Genomic DNA, 16,892 nt, shown 5'->3' on the forward strand with positions numbered 1-16,892 from the left:
GAACCATTGAGCCACCATGGTGTTGGGGATGTGTGCTTGTCTTGCACTTCAAGGGCCCTGAGTTTGATTACCACCCAGATTCATATTTGCTCCATTTTCCTTTTAAGTGAATGGCATTACTTTGTTTACCGGTGCTTTCATGAGAAATATGCCGCCAATTTACCTTCTTTTTGTATTCTTTAAGATGTCGGCCCTTTTTTGTGTCTGAAGCATCCATCAGCCACGTTGTGCACAATCTCTTCATCGCGGCGACGCCAGATGGTTGACCTACAGAGTTTGCTAATGCTTTTATATTAAGCAGCCCGCAGTAACAAAGGACAAAGACGCTAAAGTTTTGAAGGCTGACATAGCATGGAAACAGGCTGCAGACTAGTACGCCATCATTGCAGTATATAGAAGTGGTCGGTACACAGCGCCGACGACAGCGGATCGGGACAGGAAATGTGAGAAATAAGCCTTGAAGTTGACCAGTGACAGCCATTCGGACAGACATGGCCTCGACGACCTTGTTTAGACCATGCCAGGGGTGCATAATCAGAAAAATTGAAGAGAGCATGGTTGGTTTTTCTGCGTCTTTCACAGCGATTTGCACAGTCACCGCTTCACGTGCACATGTTATTTGGCTCAGGTATTCCTGACAGTGTAAGTGAAACGTCGCGTAGGTTTACTTGCACTGCTCAAAGAGTGTTGCAGGGTCCCTTTAAGGCCTACTGGTTAAGTACATTCATTTTGCCTCAATTGTGCCCGAAGCTTCCTGTGGGGTAAATAAGGAGGACATGCATGACTTCGTCCAGCAGATTCAGTCGTTTGGAATGGTTCTGCCACGGTATGCTTCTTTTTGACAGGGGTTTTATCTTTGGGCCACAAGGCTGCATCGCGGGACAGACTGGGAGAGAGACCAAAATTTTCGCATTTATGTGGCCCAAGAAAGACTATCATCTTTGAAACCTTGCTGCTGGTGCACTGCTCCCACGTTCTTTTAGCGCAAAGGTTCCCAGTTTGCTCTTTCTCTTCTCCCCGTTGCAGGCTCTTCCCCTTCGCTGGTTGGCCGCAGGCGGCAGCGCGGTTCCCCGCCAAGTCACCTGCTGCTGCGCTGCCAGCAGTGCAGCTACGTAGCGCCATATCCAAGCCACCTGGAGAGGCACCAGCGCATGCACACGGGCGAGCGCCCCTACCAGTGCAGCCACTGCAGCAAGGCTTTTGTGGAGAAGGGCAACCTGGTCACCCACCTGCGCGTCCACACAGGCGAGAAACCCTTCCGCTGCCATCTGTGCCCCGCGGCGTTCACCCAGAATATCCACCTGGCTAAACATTTGCGCAGCCACACGGCCGGCAGTTGCTTCCGCTGACTCTTCTGCCCACGGCCTTTGCTTGTTGTCTCCAGCAGAGGTCGCATGAGAAGGAGGAGCACGTCCTCCGCCAGTAGTACAGGAGGGGTAAGGGCCCAGCTGTGTTTGTGTGCAAACACAACATAGTTACAGAGAAAGTTTGTGCAGCATGAAAAGGGTGGGGGCTCAGAGAGAGAGAGAGAGAGAGATCTTTTTACTCTACAAGTACTTTGGTGCAAGCGAAAATTTTGCTGTCACATCGTGGCCAGACCAGCCGGGTGACAGTTGCTTCACGCTAATGAAGGAAGCGTGATTGTGGGTGAGACCTGTGGCAGGCAGTGCCGTCTAGTGTTGGTCTCAAGCTACCACCATACAATGCACATGTGAACACGTGCTGCAGCTTTGCAGACTGGCACAAGCGAAAGAGGTGCACTTTTATTGGAAAGGGCAATCACTAGGCGTCACCTTTGATATGTGTACAAGCACATGCACAGCGCATGCCCGTGCAATTTTCCACTTGACGGTGCCTTCTCTTAGTAAACACCCGTGCTCAGTTGTACCCCCATTCAGAGGGGCCATAAAGACTAGATACAGGTGTGTTTGTTGTATATGAAAGATTTGGCATTTTCCACTGCCCTCAGTTTTTATCTGGCAGCCAATGATGCTTTATTCACTGAGGAAGTACCTAATTCAAGCCAAAATTTCAGTTCTCCAGCTGTATTGTGTGTTTCGTGATGTCAACAATGACGCCTCCAGGGCAGGTACTTAAAACAGAAGTATGGTGACTAAGGCTTGCACCAACGACAAAAAAACATTTTTTTGTTACCTCAGTAACCTTCCGCATGTCCAGATTATATAGTGCGACGATACCGCCAAAGGGCCGCTGTCCACACTTATTCTTTTTAAAGGGAAACTTAATTCGTCTCGTTGATGGCAGTATCGTAACCAAAACGTCCTGCAGGAAAACCAATTATACACGATTTGGGGGCACTTGAATAATGATGTTGAAACAATAAAAAGGCACTTCCCGTGATCGGAATTGAACTTGGGTCCCTTGTGTAAGAAACCGACGTCTGTCTGGTATCGCCATGCCGACACTGTCGAAGCAATTTGGGTCTTTTAAGCATCTACTCACACAATCACCTGCTGGAACATCCAGTTAAATCTACCATAAAATTCCAAGCGACACCACTCCCCCTTTAGGGGTGAAATATTCAATTTACTAAAAGGCCCAACAGATCGCCCATTTCCTGAAAATGGTGGTTTTAGCACCGATGAGTGAACAAAATAAACGCGAATCATATATTCATGTGTTAATGCGGTCACTTATTAGATGCGAAGGATCTCATGCTCGGGGCTCTGTCCCACCCTCCCTTGTTGTCCACCGTTCGCACTCTACTGTGCATGCGCGTCTCTTCAACCCTGTCAGCGTTTGGCCTGACGTCATCGCAGTCCACTATAAAAAGGGCCCATCTCCCCGCGAGGGGGACTCGAGTAAATGCACCGCATAGGGGGTGGGTGTATTGCGTTAACGTTTAGTGTTTGGGGAGTTGGTGGTAGTGAATGCGTTGTATCAGCAGCTTCTTGACGTAGTTTGAATGAGTCAAGGATATAAGGCGCGTTCGTAGCCTTTCAACTTGTGTCGGTTTTGTGGCGCAGTGGGAAGAGCACCATTTACCTCGCGTTCCGCCCACAGGTAGTGAATGCGTTGTATCAGCAGCTTCTTGACGTAGTTTGAACGAGTCAAGGATATACGGCGCGTTCGTAGCCTTCCATTCTGTGTCGGCTTTGTGGCGCAGTGGGTAGAGCACCATGTACCTTGCATTCCGCCCGCAGGGTCGTGGGATCGAAACCGGGCGCCGGTATTATTTTTTTATATAGTGTAGGGGGAGGGGTGCGGACGTGTTTTTGAGAGCGAGGAGGGTAGCGTGATGCGGGAGAGGAGTGGGGGAGAGGGCACATCTGGAACGGCTGTTGCGGACGCCGAGGCACGCCAACGCCGGGTGACATCGTGAGTTAAAGAAATGCTCTGCATTTAAAAGAAATAGTTAGGTGGCGTCCGGTTTCGATCCCAGAACTCTCTGGCCGCAACGGGAGGTACGTGGCGCTCTTCCCACTGCGCTACAAACCGAGACGGGAGCATGTGCTACGAACGCACCTTATGGCCTTCACTCATTAAAACTACGTCAAGAGCTACTGATACAACGAAGGCATGCGAAGCTGAACGTCACTGGAAACGACGAACTGAAAACTTCAGAGGAGAATGTTGAATTTCCCGTGAGAAAGCTGTGGCAGGAAGCGCCATGTGCCTTGCAGCGCAACCAGAGAAGAGGGCGGGCAGTGGGGTAGGAGCATGAGCACGCAATAAAGAAAGATGAGAACCAGGAAGGGTTTGATCAGGTAACGCAGGTGTCGGTCCCTTCGCTGCTGGTGTCGGTCCCTTCGCTGTCTCTACATTTCTCTGTCTCTACATGGGGGTTCACACTGCGTTTCCGTTCAAGTGCTGATAAATGAAACAACATAACGGCAACACAATGGAACCTATACGGAACCCCCATGATGCTTCGCATCCTCCTCATGGTTCCCTACGGGAAGAAGGTGTAATTTCTCTTTTTTTCTTTTTTTTTTTTTGGGCCAGGAAAGAATTGCTTGTGGGAAGCGAAATAATTTTGCTGTTGTTTGCAAGGTACGCTTCATCACGGGGTTGTTTTTCGGATCCCTTGTAGACCCCACCAAGAAGCATGCGGCACCAGTTAACGCGAATGCTCCGAAGCAGACCCGTCCACACACCGCACAGCGCGCATTGACATAAATTTGATGTGCCCAAAAGCACCGCAGTCACAAAAAATATGTACATGCTGAACCCCCATGATGCTTCGCATCCTCCTCATGGTTCCCCACGGGAAGAAGGTGTAATTTCTCTTTTTTCTTTTTTTGGCCAGGAAAGAATTGCTTGTGGGAAGCGAAATAATTTTGCTGTTGTTTGCAAGGTACGCTTCATCACGGGGTTGTTTTTCGGATCCCTTGTAGACCCCACCAAGAAGCATGCGGCACCAGTTAACGCGAATGCTCCGAAGCAGACCCGTCCACACACCGCACAGCGCGCATTGACATAAATTTGATGTGCCCAAAAGCACCGCAGTCACAAAAAATATGTACATGCTGCTTTGTAAACAAAACAGTGAGGGGCTTTGAGCATATCTTTTTTTTTCAGGTACTCATTGACTCAGCCAGATTATGTTAATAAAATGCTTCAACGACAAATGATGGCTGGTTGTGGCCCAAGACACGTGAACTATGCATTTATCTAAAAAAGTGTATTTGCACAAGTCTTGATGTGGCATTTGATAGTGTATTTCATTGATCATATGTGCAATTGATTACCTAATTTCACTTTTCCTCATTCTGTACGTATAGGGTACGGATGGAGTGTGTACTGCTTGATGAATCCTGAAATGGCAATAAACTAAAAATGCAGCAAGGATAATTTTCTAGTATAATTGATTTGACCACAGACAATTTCTTTTTGAGTTTGTTTTCTTGCAGTCATACCAAAAAAACTTGCGAAACAATATCCCAAGCCAGGTCGTCAGCAACTTGTACTTATGAGAAAAATATGAAAAAAAAAAGATGGTAGGCGTCTAGCAGGCCAATTTGTTGACAAAAAAAAGGTTCACACGTCCATTTACAGGAGTTGAGTGCAGGTACATCCCACAAGTATATGGCCTTTGCAGAAACACGACCAATGTTTACAATATCTGCACGACTAAATAGTAATAAATATCACAGCAAACAAGAAATTCTGAAAAATACTTCACTCCACTAAGACAGTTTCGTGTGAATCTGGGCACAAACAAACCCTATCATAAACTACACAATATTAAAAAAAAATGGAGACAATACAGTATTTGTCCTTTCTGCACTTGAGCCGAAAGCTCACTCATCTAGTATTTTTTCTTGATATCTCCACAGTTTTGATTGGCGGTACGGCCACTTTGTTCTTGTTTTCCGCCCTCGACCTGAAAGATCCCCTTTCCTGTATTTTTCACTTGATATCTCTGTATTTTGTGTGGGCGTTCTTTTGCAACCTTAACGGTACGGGGGATACCTAGATACGGGGGGGTTGCGGAAAATGGCCCTTTAGAGAAAGGTGGCACCGTTGCATTGGGTTCACACAGCATTTCCTTTGGGTGCAATGTGCGACAGTTGTCGTTGAACTTTGGCACTTCTGGATGACGCTTAGGGGGGGGGGGGGGGGGGGGGTTGCTTAGCTTTTTCGAAAGGAATGCATTCTGAGTTTGAACTTTGGCTCTCGGGGAGATTGAAATTTGACTTTTATTGCAGCTGCTTTTACTTTGGCGCTTCGCCATTTGATTTTTGCATGCAAAAAAGCTTTGTGTTTCAACAACGATCGTCATTAAATGGAGGGGCTCCTGATTTAATTGCCTGTTGTAAGAGGCACATCTTAGCTGTAGCAGGTGGAGAGCCACGGCTGTTTTAACCCAATCATGCTGCATGCTTTGCGTTTTGCAACCAGTGGCCAACGCGCCAGTTTTTTTCTTTTTTGTTTCTTCTTTGTCTGAGCCTCTCAGATAACCTGGTAGCTGCGTTTCTTATGTATACACCGAACACTGCTCAGGGCACCAGACAAGTTGAGCTTGCATGGTTTGCTGAGTTGCACCACGCACTGTTGTTTCCAAGTTCTTCGAACTAGTTTCTCTTTTGTGTGTGTGTATGTGTTTTTGACGAGATGCTTGTACGGGGCAGTCGGGCATTGACGCTGGGGCAGGTACAGCCACAATGAAGTGACAGGAACTTGCTTAAAGGAGTACTGACATGAAATTTCAAAGCTGAGATAACTATGTAAAACGCTTCCTTTTTATCAGGAGATATCTCCCAGCAAGTTTCAACAGCAACCGTTCAGCGAAACATATTTAAAATCCATTTTAATCTTCGCCCGCACGAGAAAGCCCAGAGCGGGCCGACGTGACATCATCTGCTACGTGCCCCAAACTGCCGACGTCGGGGCTCCCGTGACGAAGCCGACGCGCTGGCTGTGGTTGGCGCGCGCTGCTCGGGCGTGTGTACACGTCATGGTTTTGGGACTGACGTCATGCTGCCCAGGCCTGTGGGGACGGCGAAGACCTCGGCCGGTCTGGGCGCGCGCGTGCGCTCGCTCGCGCGCGCTTCCAGAGAGGCAGCGATACGGCAAGAATGGTGACGCCATGTCATACATGCTGTCATGGCGGCCGCTCGGCGTTTTTTTTGTCGAAACCGAAACTGGCACGAATAAACGACGCCGTAAATGAATGTTTACGCTGCGCTCGACCGTCTAATCTGTCATTCTATGATTAGTGGGCTGGTAGGCACGCATAGCAGCGAAAAAAAACGTAACATAAAAATTTCGTGTCAGTACTCCTTTAAGAAGGGCCTGTCAAATTGAGTGTCCACTTGGTGGTGGATGAATTGGGGATAGCATACCCTCAGAATTTTTAAAATTTTGGGGTTGGTGTAAATTTTGCGGCTTTCAGCACAAAAATGGGTATCAGAGGACATTTTGAAAGTGAAACTCTGTAATGCTAGGTGAAAAGAAGATCTGGCAGTCCTGTGTCCGCAGAAAACTCCTCCAACAAAAGTTGATAAGGATGCCGTAAAAGAGACGGAAAGCGTTCGAAGTAAGTGGAGGGAGTTTTGCTGTGCTTATCTCTCTCTCTCTCGATCGGAGGAGTATGTGCTGAACGATCGAGCTGCTGGTTGAAAAAACAGATCAAGCGATAACAGCAGGCACAGGCGACAGGTGTTGTGGGATGAGCAGCGTCAGAGTGGCAGTGACAGACTAGTTACAAGTTGCTTCAGAAAGGGAGGGCCATGCGTCATACGTGCTTGAGAGGAGTGGGCAGCTGACAATCAAGGACACCATGGGCGGGAATGGGAACAAAAGAAAATACCACAACCATGCAATGTATAATGACAAAGACTTTAATGAAGTAAATACCGGCCGCATGTTACAACTTCATTGGTTACCCATGTGTATGGATTGCATGGGCGTTATTTTTATGATTTTTCTTGTGATGTTTTTCAACAAACCTTGATCACCTTTTTAACCAACCTTGAAACCTTGAGTGAAAAACTGCCGAGCCAGTAATGTAGAGGAGAGCTCGTCCGCATTACAAGATAATGCCCAGGTGCCTAGGCATCTGTCCAGAGAAGCTTGCCTGGCGCCAACGGATACGCTCCTTCCTCTTTTCAGCTGGTTTTTTTTATTCGGTCTTTGTGCCCTTGTACTGTGTTAGTGCAAGGGCTCTCAGTTCTTTTCCCCTCCCTCTTCATTGCAGGTTCCCCCTCTCTGGTTGGCTGTAGTTGGCAGCATCGTTCCCAGCCCAGCCGTCGGCTGCTGCACTGCGAGCAGTGCAGGTACAAGACACTGCTCCCAAGCGATCTAAAGAGGCACCAGCGCATCCACACGGGCGAGTGCCTCCACCTGTGCCACCTGTGCCCCAGTGCCTTCTATAGGACCAGCCTGGTTGCCCACCTGTGCAGTCACGTGGCCAGAAATTCCTTCCGCTGACTCTGATGCCCCACGGCCTGTGTGTGCAGTCTCCAGCAGAGGACGTTGATATTGTTGATATATTTGCTAAATGGCTGAATTAAAATTGGGTGTTTAATTGGCGTCAGTGTACGTCTTTACGTTTCTACAATTTTTATGTTTGTTGTTCAACCTTAAAATTCAGTGAACGATGAATTACTCAACAGCCTCAGTGGCCACCAGTTGAACTCTCTTCATGCATGAGTTGCCTGAAAAGAGTAATGGAGGGAACAGAGGCAGAGTGGCACTTGGTACCTGCCTCCCCACCATAGTGTTGTTGTTGCTGCTATAAACGGTTGTTCTCCCCCATTTTAATTATCCCTCCATCATTCCATTTTTGCCTTCATACCTTCTATGTTGCGTGGCCTCAGCATCAGAAATGTAATGACTAAAATGCAGTGGACTTTAGCTGTCTTAGTTTTCCACAAAATATCTGAACTATACATTGCATCGCATGGTGCTGAAATCTACAGCTCCTGTAAGTTTGTGGGTCGATACAGCTTCTAGTATTAAAGCAATGTATTACATTGTTTTCATCATTAACCTCAGGCGACGTGATCTACCGGTTCATGGACGTGCGAGCTGTTATGATTGGAGTCCACCAAGCCTCCCCGTCTAACATGCACAGATGTGTACACAACACCGCAAAAATACACATGTACATTTCGTGTGGAATGGGCGGAGCATTTAACCACCTCCCAAAAAAATATTGTGAATGCCTAGGCCATGTTAAGTTTTCTGATTGATTTACATGCCTTTCTAATAAGAAAAGCGCTTTCTAAAGTACTGTTTTATTTCATACCATCCTGCCCGCCAAATTACATTGCCCATGACAATGCAGTTGCAAATAGGTAGGGCTAAACTTAGTAAATTGCTTGAATGTTTAGTGTGTGTTTATTATGTACTACATTTGCGTAAAGAAACAAAATTTTGAAGGCACCTTATGATGTGTATGTTAAAGCACTGTTGTGCAGTGGCCGAGCAGGTCCTCTCATTGCCATCATCATCGGTCCACCTTTGCATCATTTTCTTCCTTTGTTTGTACGAGCCTTCCCTTGAAGGCTTGTACCGGGTGAAGAGTTTCTGCTCCCCTCATCCTGTAACAGCTAGTTGTAATTCTCTGTATAATGTGGCCTAGTTGACCCAATTGTTGCTTGAGGAGGTTGATCTGATGGGTCAATTTGTTGTTGGCTGGAATGTGGAGTCCCATAATGCAGACCTTTTGGTCTTTTGGTACCGTATACCTTTTGGTCTTTCATGATGAGGTAGAGTTGTTGGTTTGCAGGGTCTTGAGAATTGCCTCTCTTTGTAAACAGTACTGACTTTTGAGGTGTGCATTTGAGGCCTGTGGCATGCATGTGTTCGGTATAATATCTGTGGCTTCTTGGACTGTATCTTGTAGCTTGCCCGAAGCATCCAATTTGAGGGTTCATAAGGAAATACCATCTGCATAGAAAGAAGGCTACCTTGAGGTTTGGGATGTGTTCTAGCTTCTGGGGTAGGTGGAGAAGCTTGCCTTCCCTGAGGCGCGAAAGAGTTTCGCCTCTTAATCCCCCTGGGGAGGTACGCCGATGCATTTCGCTGGGGGGTGGAGCGTCGTCTGGTTTCGGCGGGAACCCAGTACCGCAAGTCAGACCTGGTAACCCCCCCCCCCTGGGTTGCCTTGGGCAGCCCAACCCACCTCCGCACCGCTCGCTGAGTCGGCTGTGGTGGCATCCACGTCCGTTGGGAATGCTGCTGCACCCACTGTTTCCTCCTCCCCACCGGCCCGAAGCACACGCGAGGGCCCGGAGGAGATGGAGTTGCAGGAAACTGCAGCAGTTCCCAACTCCGCAGCACCGCCTGTGCCACCCGGGGCACTCCTGACGCCCTCGGCGGTCGCGGCCAAAACGAAGGGCACAGCAAAGGGTGTCAAGTTTGGGGGGTCCGGTACGCCTGGTACCCCTTCCAAACCTGATGGTGAGATGGATGTGGGGCCTTTCCTGTCCGCTTTGCGGCGGAAGGAGTGGGTCCCTCCATCTAAACCCCCAGAGAAGGTAAACCCCCCCCCAAAAGTGCAAGCCCCGAAAGACCTTATGTAAATAGTCACACTCCAGTAGCTCTAACACATCATAATGGGAGGAGAAAATATTGTTCAGTGGAACTGCAGAGGCCTTCTGATTAATCTTGATGACGTGTATGAGATTCTGCATGCTAATCAGCCAAGTTTAATGTGTGTTCAAGAAACACATTTAAATTCGAATCAATCAAATTTCTTAAATAGCTATATCGTGTTCAGAAAGGATAGGGTTGGCTGCAAACACTCTTCGGGCGGTGTAGCCATAATAGCCCGGAAATACCTAGCATGCCACCCTATCACACTCAACACCGTCCTTGAGGCTGTAGCAATACGCACAATAATTTTTAATAGGTTGATAACGGTATGCTCTATTTACATTCGTCCTGATTTCGCACTTTCAAGCGAGGCGCTGGTCGACCAGCTGCCTGAACAATACATCCTAACAGGCGACCTTAATGCGCAAAACTCTTTGGGGCTCTTCTCGCACGGATGTTCGAGGTCGCCTGATTGAGAAATTTCTTACATCTTCAGGAGCATGCCTCTTCAACAAAAAATGAGCCCACATACGTTAATATAGGACACAACACACACATATCTTGACATGACTATTGGCTCCGCAGTTCTCTTTACTCTTCTCGAGTGGGGTGTGGATGGTGACCCATATGGAAGTGACCACTTCCCCACCTCACTAACATATATAGGCAAAGGCCCATGCAGTCCATCTTCCCAGAACCGGCTCAATGAAGCAGGAGCTAACTGGAATACATTTACAGAGACATCCAAACTACACCACACGTTCATTGGACACCTACACGTTGAAGGAGGTATACCCAACGCCTCACGGCGCACATCCTCGACGCCGCCAAAAAGTCCATTCCCCACGCCTCTCGTGCCCCGCGCACCCAGAGGAGGCCGTGGTGGAACAAGGACTGTAGGCGGGCGCGAGAGGCCTAGAACAAGGCGCGGGGTATTCTTCGTCGGTACCCCACGTCGAGTAACCTCCTCTTGTTCAAACGGGACAAGGCGTTTGGAAAACGTGTGCGCCGTGGGGCAAAACGAGAGAGTCACACCTTCTTGACATCCATAAACTCGTACACAGACATACACAAAGTCTGGACACACATACGTAAGAACAAACACGCAGCCTGCCCCCCCCCCCCCCGTGGTTATCACAACAGGGGACACACTCGAAGACCAGGCCAACACACTTGCACAACATTTCGAACACGTGTCCAGTTCAGCACACTACACAAACACTTTAATGAAACACAAAACTTCTGCGGAAAAGAAGTCCCTGCGTGATAACAACAAGTCGCACAGTTCTTGCAATTCTCCTTTTTCAATTCATGAGCTGAAGGCAGCCCTGACAACATGTAAGCCTTCAGCTCCAGGTGCAGACAAAATCACATACACCATGATACAACACCTACACTCAGAGACCCTTGAACCACTTCTACATCTATACAATAAAATATATGGCTTTTGGGGCACATTCCACGCTCTTGGAGGGAGGCCATAGTAGGAGCTTTCCTGAAGGAAGGGAAGGATCCTTCCTCTCCACCCAGTTACTGGCCCATTGCTTTGACAAGCTGCCTGTGCAAACTCCTCGAGAAGATGATAAACAGGAGGCTAGTGTACTTTCTTGAGTACAATGGTCTTCTCGAGAGCTGCCAGGCAGGCTTCCGGGCAGGGCAGTCCACTAACGATCAACTCGTCCCGCTCGAGGCTTATATAAAGGATGCGTTTATTCATAAACAGTTTTGCACAACGGTGTTTTTTCACCTTGAGAAGGCCCATGACACCGCTTGGCGCTACGGGATCCTCAGTGACCTGAAGTCATTTGGTGTCTCAGGCAGCATGATGAACTCTTGTGAATTATTTGTCTGAAAGAACATTTCGTGTGAGAGTTGGTAGCGCACTCTCAAGGGTTCATGTGCAGGAAAACGGCGTTCCGCAAGGTGGAGTTCTAAGCTGCACTCTGTTCATAGTTAAGATGAACTCCCTTGTGAAGGCATGCACCTACAATTTCTTATTCAATGTATGTAGACGACGTCCAGGTATCTTTTAAATCATGCAATATGTCTATCTGTGAGCGTCAAGTCCAGCTATGTGTCAAAAAACTTGCCAGCTCGGCAGACGAGAACGGATTTTAAACTTAACCCAGAAAAAATCACTTGTGTTGTCTTCTCCAGGAAGCGTGGGATCCATCCACACCTAGACATTGCCCTTAATGGCGTTTTGATTCCTGTGAGGAAGGAACACAGGTTTTTAGGTGTGGTCTTGGATGAAAAACTTACGTTCATCCCTCACTTAAAACAACTGAAACATAAATGTCGAAAGGCTATCAACATTATTAAAATCTTGTCACACCAGTCCTATGGAACGGACAAGCAACTCCTCTTAAGTATGTGGCGCTTTTCGCACGAGCCCAACCCAGAGCCTCTATGCCGAATGTGATAAATGGTCCCTATATCACCAGAGGATTTACATGGACTTGTTTTATGCCTCGAAAATCATGGCCCTGACTAACCACCCTTTTAATTCCACCATTAATAAGGCATCCTCACAACAACTGTTTTAAATATTCCTTCCATCTCTCGGCCTTTTTCAGTTAGGGTAAGAGAGGAGGCCTCTGAGCTCAAGGTCATTCACAAGACACCCATCACTGATTTTATACCATCATGGAATCTGCGCCCTGTGTTCTGTGACCTGTCTTTTACACAGCTTGATAAGAACAGGGCACCAAGAATTGCGATTCTGCAGCATTTCCTGTATTTACAGGGTAAATACCGATGTGCAGAATTTTATAGTGATGCGTCGAAGACTGCTACCGCTGTGTCTTTTGCTGCGCACGGACAGAACTTTTGTATCTGTCAAACGATGAATGTCCAGAATAGTATTTTTACGGCTGAAGCATACGGCATCTTAGTGGTTTTAGATCACATTGTTAAACACGAAATTCTAAAGTTCATCTTGTACACGGACTCCCTCAGCGTTGTACGTGCGGTGTCCTCTAACAAACGATCTAAAAACTATGTAGTTAATCTTATTTTTAAGGCTATTCTATCCGCATGTACCGCAAACCTTGATATAATTACATGCAGGGTTCCAGGCCACTGTGGAATCGTCGGGAATGAGGTTGCTGATAAAATGGCTGCCGGTGCTGCACTACAGGCACAGTAGATATAACAACAGTACTGTACACTGACATGAAGCCACACATTAGACAACAATTTCGTAAAACATGGCAAGCAGACTGGAGAGGACAGATAGACAACAAGTTCCACGTAATTAAACCACACTTAAGACCATACACCACCGACACACGCAACAGATACACAGAAGTCGCTTTGGCTAGGCTACGGATAGGGCACACACATGAAACCCACTCGTATCTGCTCACGGGATCTTCAAGACTCATGTGCAGCAGGTGCGCAGAGGCCCTATCCGTAGTCCACATACTAATCACATGCAAGGCACTTCACACAAAACGACACAAACACTTCAGCTAGAGAACTCTACAGACAACATATTCCCCTACATACAGCGTTGCTCTTTGGGTGACGATGCCATGGTTTCCGCGAAACGTGTGTTTAGGTATTTGTCAGACGTTCAGTTTTTAAACCTCATTTCCTATCACGCATAATCAAATCTGGCCCTATACACCAGCCATCACCATTATCTTTAATTGATTTTACTATGTTCGGTTTACACGCTTTTATACCTACCTTTTTGTGGTAATCACATCTCTTCAATAACTTCTTCTCTGGCGCTCTTTGCCCTCGTTGGCCTTGCGCCATTAAACATTAACCATCATCATCATTCTTTGAGAAACAGCGACACTAAGCACGTGCTCTAGAGTCTAGACACCGTATGCAATTGATTGATTGATTGATTGTGGGGGTTTAACGCGCCGACGCAACGCAGGCGATGAGGCGCGCCGTAGTGGAGGGCTCCGGATTAATTTTGTCCACCTGGGCATCTTTAACGTGCTCCGAAATCTCGTACACACGGGCGTTTTTGTTTTTCGCCTCCATCAGAAAAGCGGCCGCCCCGGCCGGGAATCGAACCCGCGACCTCGTGCCACCGTATGCCAGCCGCATCTACTACGCGAGGGTCTGTTTAGCGTGCATCCTGGACAACCGCACACGATATATTGCCTTAAAATTCAAGAAAGGACTCTTCCGTGCGGAATACCACATAGCAAACAAGCAAACAAACAAAAAAGAAATTCGAACTCGAAATTTAGTTTCTGGCACCAACTTATTAACCCACCAATTAATTTATTAAGTCCTGTTTATTAATCGGATTGACTTTTTAATCGATGACCAGACCCTAGAAAGCTCATTCTAGCGCCACTTAGCCTAGCCACAGCCAGCGCATACCGAACTTTGACACGAATCGTCAGATAATCTGTTCGTCGCGAGGCTGAGCAGAATGCGCCGAATGCCTCGCGCTTTGCTTTCACATTTATTTATCGCAATCGTATATGCGGCGACAATGCTTCTCGCTGCCGACGGTGCGTTTCGATGTGCGGTGCGATACACCACCGCGCCCTCCTGCTTGAATTTGGCGCCGCGGCGTTCTGGAAAGAGACGACGCGCCTCTGTTGCTGTAGCGACGGGTCGCATGCCGAAGCGACTAAAACCCGCCCGCCGACCGGACGTTGTTGCCAGCATACTCGAGAAACGCGTGCTGGCAACACTGATTTGTTCCGACCGCGACCGACGCTGGACGCTGCCCCTCATGGCTATGCTGGCAACACTTGCAACGCGCCCGGAACAACGACCGTGTTGCGGGCGGGTTTTAGCACGACCGGCTCCGGTCGTGGGTTTTATTCGCTGCGGTCTGCTGTGATGCTGCCCAGCACGGCCCTGCACTACAGAACCTAGTACCGGGTATCGCGCATCAGCCGATCTATAGAAGAAGCCGATCTCCACTGTGCAGCGCCGGAAATGTGCCCATCTTGCTGGTTGCTTTCATCAAACTGCTGCTGAGTGTTCTCCGTGCGATCCATGTGTGAAGTTGGCTCACCTTGGTGCAGCACCGCCACCCGTTTGTGCCAAGGAATCTGAGAGTGGAAGGCGAGCTTTACGCTCCCTGCAAGCTTTTGACATTGGTGCCTGTGTGTGCTTCTTCGTGTATTAGCCGGCGTGCTTCCGGCCGTCACTTTTATCTCGTAGTTGTGATGGAATATGCCTAGCAATAGTGACTAATTACTCAGGACTTCTATGAATAACCTCATTCTACTAGAGCCTGCAAGCTCCGCTTAGGTATGTTTGGAGTGTATCAGCTTGCCAAGTCTGTTTGAATTTGTAGTGTATTCTAGCCGGTGGGATCTTTAGTCGTTGCATAATTTGACGTGTGCCAGCATTTGTGTTCCGTTTAGAAGAATCTAAAAAAGCATGTACTCTTAAGTTAGTGTGAAGGGTGAACAAGGAAACGGACAATGCATTTTAATTGTACATAGAAGCTATAGTTACTGCATGTGGCTTGTGGTACCCACTATGATGCCTGCATCGCTTATTAATTTCAGCAAGGTAGGTACAAAGACATACACAGCAGAAAAGTGCCGCGCTGTTTTATGCTTGTATTTGGCGTTAGGATGAGGTGCTGTTTTATACCAAATCACCCAGGATTTAACTAACAGGACGGACGCTACTTGCAACTGATTTATTTAGGGTATGTCCATCATGTATGAGAGAAGCAATAACAAAAGGCCACAAGTATTCGGCCAGAGCACACACAAAAAGAACTTATCTAAGAAGGCACATTCCTTGGAGTAGATTGATAAAGAGGGGTCTCACTCACACATATTGTTCTCCTTCATTTGATACAAACTTAATGTGCCATTACACCACAGCTTCCTTCCGCTATTTTTGTTTATCAATTTGGGTACATAATTACAACCTTTGCAACGAAACAGCCTGGGTAATTTTCTACCGAAAGTGCGCGTTTTCAAATGGTCCCTAATACATTAATTAGGTCATTTGGCTGATGTAAACTTGTCATGTCAAGGGTGTCTCATCGCACACTTAACAAGGAGCTTAGCATGCTTCTTACGACAAACTGTGTGCAAGCGTGCTGAATACTGGCACATGCCCACTCGAGGATTGGCACGGGCAGGGTATTATTAGTGCACACGCACTAGGGAGGCTGACCACGAGATATTCATGCACGTGTCTGGTGCCTCAAAAGCCGAACCCCTCCGACGGAAACCCTTGAGTTTGTGCAAAGCATTTCCAAATTGGCCATTTAAAGAAAAAAAAACCAAAGGAAGAGCAACTTATGCTGCGTCTCATTCACACACGCTAGAGACAAGCGGGTGCCATCTGGGCCCACTTTGTAAGGGCTGTAGCTGCACAGGATACACAGAGAACGACATTAAGGAGAGCAGGGTAGAGCATATATACAGTAGACACTCATTAAGACAAACTCGAGGAAACCGTAAAAATATGTATTACCAGAAATTTGTTTTCAGCTGAGGTTTTTGCGTTGTGGATGTTACAAGCAAGCAAAAGTGTTGTTCATCCTATTCATGGAGTTCGTCTTAACTGGAGTAGAGGCGTGAAGGTTTGTGAAAAGAGAGCTGAGCACAGCCAGTGGTCAATTTACTAAGACAGCAAAGAGGACAGCCGCCGACTGTGAGAAGCGGGGAGCTCAAGCTTAGTTTTCTTACAATATCTATATATCCGCGTTCCGGCCTTTGCGGCTTTATTGCCTCGTATTCGTGCAGTGCATTGGCTCTGCAAGCTAAATAGTCTCACGGGTGGACAGGCAAAGTATTTCAACTGATATCAATGCTCAATATCACACTCGTCAGTCTGAACAAAAAAAAAAAATCAGAACGATAAGCAAACTGTGCTTCCCCCGCTCAAGCGCTACTACTCACACACTGAAGTCAAACGACTGCCAAATT

General features: G+C 47.5%; 1 protein-coding gene across 1 annotated transcript in view; it reads left to right on the forward strand.

Annotated features, from left to right (window-relative positions):
* The window catches only part of LOC144166320 (uncharacterized), a 71,460-nt gene that overhangs the window by 19,706 nt on the left and 34,862 nt on the right, over nt 1-16,892 (forward strand). Inside the window, exons 4-5 of the mRNA XM_077695846.1 lie at nt 1,027-1,245; nt 7,664-7,828. Coding sequence (XP_077551972.1) covers nt 1,027-1,245; nt 7,664-7,828 — 384 coding nt within the window. The remainder of the gene's footprint in view (nt 1-1,026; nt 1,246-7,663; nt 7,829-16,892) is intronic.

The sequence above is a fragment of the Haemaphysalis longicornis genome, unplaced genomic scaffold (assembly GCF_048455015.1).
Source record: "Haemaphysalis longicornis isolate Haplotype H1 unplaced genomic scaffold, Haemaphysalis longicornis Haplotype H1 scaffold_169, whole genome shotgun sequence".
NCBI classification, from domain to species: domain Eukaryota; kingdom Metazoa; phylum Arthropoda; class Arachnida; order Ixodida; family Ixodidae; genus Haemaphysalis; species Haemaphysalis longicornis.